The sequence below is a fragment of the Nesoenas mayeri genome, assembly GCF_963082525.1.
Source record: "Nesoenas mayeri genome assembly, chromosome: 11".
Lineage (NCBI taxonomy): Eukaryota > Metazoa > Chordata > Aves > Columbiformes > Columbidae > Nesoenas > Nesoenas mayeri.
Genome location: NC_137563.1, coordinates 5,710,913 through 5,716,912, shown reverse-complemented (window position 1 = coordinate 5,716,912; position 6,000 = coordinate 5,710,913). Strand labels below are relative to the sequence as shown.

The 6,000-nt window shown below is 46.7% G+C and overlaps 1 protein-coding gene across 3 annotated transcripts in view; it reads right to left on the bottom strand.

The window, feature by feature from the left end:
* Positions 1 to 270: 270 nt before the first annotated feature.
* NTRK3 (neurotrophic receptor tyrosine kinase 3) overlaps positions 271 to 6,000 on the bottom strand; it is a gene marked incomplete at its 5' end in the record, with an annotated part of 209,275 nt that continues 203,545 nt past the window's right edge. For all 3 annotated transcript variants that reach the window (XM_080351172.1, XM_080351173.1, XM_080351174.1), the window contains 2 exons: positions 271 to 1,332; positions 4,233 to 4,391. In XM_080351172.1, the coding sequence (XP_080207298.1) occupies positions 1,147 to 1,332; positions 4,233 to 4,391 (345 nt within the window). In that variant the 3' untranslated portion in view covers positions 271 to 1,146. The remainder of the gene's footprint in view (positions 1,333 to 4,232; positions 4,392 to 6,000) is intronic.

Genomic DNA, 6,000 nt, shown 5'->3' with positions numbered 1-6,000 from the left:
GACAGCCGAGGGAGGGGGAGCAACCCCATGGCTGCTAGCAAGAGTGAAGGGTGAGAGGAAAAAGGAGGGATGGGGACAAGTGGGGGTTGCTCCTCACAAAGTTGCCACTTGCGCTGGGCACCCTGGATGAGCGACACACCTGTCTCACACATTGAAATGGGTTGAGGATGATTCAGGAATGGGTCTCCAGGACCCTTCTCGACTCCCTCGTGCAGCCGCTTCGGTCCCGCTGCTCTCCCGGCTGTGGCGCGGGGCAGGAGGGAGGTCTGGGTCCAGCCGGCTTGGGGTCTGCAGGAGGACAGCTGGTTCCCAGTGTGTGAGTTTTACCCGTAGGTGCCACAATCCTTTTGACTGTGTGTTTGAAAGCCTTAAGTCTATACATTTAAGAATCAGCAAATTAGAAAAATTGTCCTGAAATGCTGGAGGAAGGAAAAAGGCAGGACGGCAGAGAGGGATGGGGGAGGACTGAGAGGGAGGGAAAGGGCTGGTAAAAGAGAGTTCATCCAGGGGCACTGCCCTGGCTTTGCGCCCATCATCTGTGGGTTTGGAAGGAGAGAGGGAAGCAGGGGCAAAAAAGGAGGATTGATTTCACACATTCAGTGCATATCATACAACCAGGGCAAGGCTTTCCTCCCAGGACTCCTACCCAGGATGGCATCGCTGCTGCAGCCAGTCTAGCGCCCTGCCCAGCAGCCCGAACCATTCTCACAGCAGGGTTACAATTCGCTGCTTCATTGCTCAGGGAAAGATACCCTCTCCTTTCTTTTTTTTTTTTTCTTTTCTTTTTTTTTTTTTTTAATTATATATATATCTTTTAAGTACTTTTTTTCTCCCTCTTTTGTTTCTTTTTTGTTTAAAGTCTTATAATTTTCTGTAACAGCAGCTTCTTTTTGTATTGGTGTGGAAGTTATATATAGAGAGACATCTATAAATATATATAAGCCAAACTGCCTTACAGGTTGTTGTTTTGTAGGATTTTTGTTGGTTTCCTTTCTGTTTTGTTTTTTTTTCAGTGTTGTATGTGTAGCAGGCACTTGAGTTTATATGAAGATGTTTGCTTGGGAGCTGAGGGGCAAAGGACTTGGGAGGGGGAGAGGGAAGGAAGGACAGAAGGAAGGAGCAGGGACTTCAGACAAGTGGCCACTGCTAGCCAAGGATGTCCAGGTAGATTGGTGTGGCCTTGCCCAGAGCATGAAGGATTTTGTAGATCTCCTTGATATTGAGCCTTTGCTGAGGTTCTCTCTGCCAGCAGCCCAACATGATGTCGTAAACCTCCTTGGGGCAGACTCTAGGCCTTTCCAAAACTCGGCCTTGGGTAATGCACTCAATGACCTGAAAGAAAGAAAGACAGAAAGAAAGAAAGAAAGGAGACATTGAACACCAGTCGGGCAGTTTCTGGAGCTTGTCCTGTCCCAGCTAGTTCTTGGCTGAGGTGGTACCATTTAGTGAATGGGAGTGCTGAGAAGCCAAGAGGTCTGCAGGGCCTCAGTGCTCACCTGTTTGTGTGCTATTACAGATAATTTTACACTGAAAATTTAGTCTTCATCTGCAGTCTTGCAGTTCCCAAAAACCTTTAATATTTGACACCTACCTACCTCAATGCACTCTCCAAACAGAAGGTCACAAACAAATGAAATGAAGTTTATGTCAGTTTTCCTACTAACTGAAGAAGACAAAACTCCCCAAACCAAAGTAATATTTTACACAGCTGAAATACTATTTTTCTTCACTGAAAATCAAGAGTCCTTTCCATCACAAAGCCCAAGAGAATTCTACAAGGGAGAGTTCAGGGCATCTTTTTCTACTTCCATCTCCAAGGGCAGCTTTGCCTCATTTTTGACATAGAAAAGCAGCTGAAAGAATGATATTTCATCTCAAATCAGAACTGTGATGGAGGAAAAAAAATGCAGTGCTAACACTGTTCTGGGTCAGGATGGTGCTGCTAATGAGAGAAATACCTCTTGGACAGCATAAAAGTCTTCAGAGGGATGCCATTGGAAAGGCCTGCCCTAAGTGTCTGTTTGTGTTTTGTTCACTGGAGGAATGGATGCAAAGAGAAGGGGGGTTATGATTTATCAGAGAGCTGCTATTACCGTCTTCCCTCCCTGGTTAGAGCTGATGAGCCCCAGCATTGCTGTGAGTGACCTGCCATGGTCTGCAGATAAACACAGATCCCAAGCAGCGTGGTGAGGGAAGCCACCCAGCAAGGGGTGTTTGGATTTTATCATTTATGAATAGTAATGGGCTTGCCACACAGCTCAATGGACACTTATCGCTTTGTTGTTTGCATATAAATACAGAGGGGAGAGATTAGGACCTGCCGAAAGCCTGGTGAGTTAAACACAGCATGCAGAGCAGCCTGCACACCATAGAGCTGCTGGCAGCCGTGACCTGTGGGAGGACACGAGTTATGGTTTCTGACAGGACATCCTGGACATGCACAGGAGCCCTGTGTTGGGCCCTTTCTCTCCAGGACAAAGGAATGGCATAGGCTAAAGTTGACTGGTTGAGGCTTTCAGATGAGCTGGTGCCCTGCCTCATCCCTCTGCTCAGGCCAGATCTCTCTTCTAGCCTTGAACAAACCTGCTAAAAATGCTCTGGGGGTATGAGGCCACGTGGATGCCACAGAAAGGAGCGAGCATCCAGCCTTGCTGATGCCCACACCCAACAATGGCACTTCTTGGCCACCCTGGTGATGGCTCAAGGTCCAGCGCTGGAGCCTGGCACAGACTCATTGATTCTGCCTTTTGCCAGAGCTCTGCAGATGTGGCCAGGCTGCTGCTGAGACTTGCTCTGATGCCTCACCATCCAGGAGATGCTGGAGGCGTCAGTCCCCGGCAACCACTCATGTTCTGTCCATCACAACAAATGGTGAAAAACGAGCTCGATGAGAGATAACGTGGCTCCCTCCAGCCAGGACAGTGTGGTTTAGGGTGGGAGTCCTCAGCTCTCAGAAAGAAGTGGTACAGCAATAAGAAAGGGAAGGATGAGAATTTTCCATGACTGGTAGAAAAGCCAATACAGTCGTATCTGTGCAGATTTTAGCCAGCCCTCTTCCCTCAAGGATAGGGGTGACTATTCACAGTCCTACTGCCCTGCAAAGTAAGCTGAGGCAGAAAGCACAGGGACAGCTGAGCTGTTGTATTCCAGCATGCCCATCACCCCTCTACAAGCTACATGTGCTCATTTGTGTGTGTTTGTATTTACCCTCCCAGGGAAATGCAAGAGCAGCTCATTAAGTAGTGTGACAAATAACTTCTGTCGCTGTCGATTCCATTGTTTGTGTCTCTAAAATGTTTGCGTGTGCTACTTTGGGATATACAGTCAGGCCCCATTGAGCACACGAATGGGCAAGTATTAGAGCTGCAAAGCAACACCTTGGATTTGCCATCTCTGCAACTTGCTTAATTAAGGGATCTGTATCCAGAGAGCAGAAAATGCACATTTCTCATTACAAAAGGTGAAATTTCTGAAATCCATTAGATACACAGTAGGATAAAAATGTGCAAGGTTCCCACACACTGCTATGTCAATGTCTTGTTCCTCTTCTATAATACCCCCTGCTATTCTGAGCAAAAATCTTCCAATGCATTTCTGCTGATGTGCCTCAAACCTCAGCTCTGACACTGCTAATCCCAGCCAGCCTTCCCTCAACATTTTTACAGTACATCCCTATACTGATGGCTCCAACTTTTTCTATTCAAAGAAATAGCAAGAACAAACCAGCTCTTTGGGTTCCACCCTCAATGAACTGGGGCAAACCATATAATAGATATCCCTAAAAAAATAAGGCCACACAACTGTGCCACATGCTGTATAACAGGCTTCAAACTCTCATAAATTGAAGGCTGTAGTAAGAGCCTCAGCTATAAAGTGAGGAGAAAGAGAGCAGAGGAAATGCAGGGCATGACAATAACTTAGATCCCAGCAGTAATTTGGGTATCCCCAGTTCTAGCAGCACCCCAAGAGTTTATCAGATGTAGCTGCCATAGAGGTATGTCAGGAACTAAGAAGGAGGGACTGAGGCTGAGCCAGTGCATGGTTTTGGCAGAGTCCTTTGGTTCCTGCATGTCTTAGCTTCCCCAGCTCTTAAATGAGATAATGACACTTCTCCCATGGTGAAGTAATGGGACTGCCCAGTGGGGGAACATCTATGTACAAACTGTAAGAAATCTGAAAATGAGAGAGTAAAAATTACAGTTTTCAGCTGAGGTGTCTCAGCACTGTTGTACCTCTGTGTTTGAGAGCTGAAACCAGGGCTGCTTCCCGTACGTGAAGATCTCCCAGAGGATCACCCCGAAGCTCCAGACGTCACTCTCTGTTGTGAACTTTCTGTACATGATGCTCTCGGGAGGCATCCAGCGGATAGGCAGCATGGTGTGTCCTCCAACCTGGGTGAGGGCAAAGGCACAAGGAATATGAGTGACAAGACTGAGGAAAGGGTCAGCCCTGACATGATGTGGACAAACTCAGGGCTTCCCTATGAGTTACATCAACAAGGAGCTGTGAAAAAAAGCCAGGCTGGCTGCTGCCTCCCTGACCGCCCATGGGCTTACCCACCGATCCCACCTGGTTAACATGATGGATAGGGAATGAAATGCACCAAGATAAATGATGTCCTCTCCTCCCAAAATAGGACTGTAAAGAAATCAAATGATAAAATACTAAGAGCATATGTCAGCCCTACAGTTTGATGAACCGGGAGGCCAAGCAAGAAACACTGTTCAGCAAAAGTATGGAGTGTTACAGGGCCACAGCGCACTGAGGCACTCACCAGAACTACAGCATGAGGTTTGGTTCTCTCCGGTAAGGTTTTCTAAAAGCCCTGCACAGGCATCTGTCCACCACCTAATTGCATGAAAGATTTTTGCACTCATAAAACAAAGCTTCAGGCTTTTTTAAAAGTGTTTTGAATATGTAAATGATTGCAGGACTGCACTGCAAATAGGCGGTCTGTTTGTAAAGAACAGGCTCTTATGGGCAGGGATATGCCCAACATTTATTGGAGGCAGGAAAGCCAGCCCTTGGGAGAGTCTGGAAATGGAAGAGCTCATGGGCAAAGTCCCATTGGAGTATGCCAAGCCAGGGAAAGGCACTTTCTCAATCAGTGTCTATCGTTCTCTAAGGCACATTAATCCAGCAGGTAGATACATGCAAACAGTTTGAAAGTGAGTGGATTTACCTTCAGACCCACTAGAGATTTCTGAAGAAGTATCTCTAAGCAGAGTAAGTTTTTATCTGTTCTGTCCTTCTACAGAAGCAGCACCATCTGCAGGGAAATGGCTAATTGAGAAGACTAGTCACTAACCGGTGCTGGAAGCAGTGTGTCTGCAAGTCCTCAGCGCTTGTTTCTCCTGAGGTTAAAGTGTCTGAGGAATGCTTTTGTGGTGCTGCTTGGGAAACTGTTTGTCTCATTATGGACACCAAAAAAGCAAGTGCTAATAACTTTGTAGCACTGCAACCGAATCAAACAGGCAGAAATCTCTCTGGTCCTGTGGCAGACCAGGGGAGAAGGTATCTGGTATTTAGTTTTCCAGCAGATTACTTGTGCTCTCTTGGATAAAAACATTTCTGGTACAAATAAAAGCTCTCCTCCAAGCTGCCAGAGGTTTCTTTGCCTGATTAAAGCAGAACTGGTGTGGGGAAGGGTCAGTCAAGAGACCGCAGTGCTTGGCAGACAGAGGGACAATGCTGGGGAGGTGTCTTGGAACAGGGTGTGACATGGGTATGATGCTTAGCAGACTTTCTGCAAGGAGAGTGAGAGTCAGACAGAATTTGGACTTGGACGTGCACTTGCAATGAGGTATTCAAGAGGTCTGCAGACCAGCTCTTTTTCTAACTCTGAAATAGACTGTCCCTCAAAAAAAAGAGGAGTTTTAGAAGTCTCAGGAACATATTTCCTAAGTGCAGAGGCACTCAGAACTTTGATGCATGAAGATAAAAAGCCCATTGCAGCTTTACACCTCCTATTTAGAGATTACTTGGCTGGTGTGTTCCCAG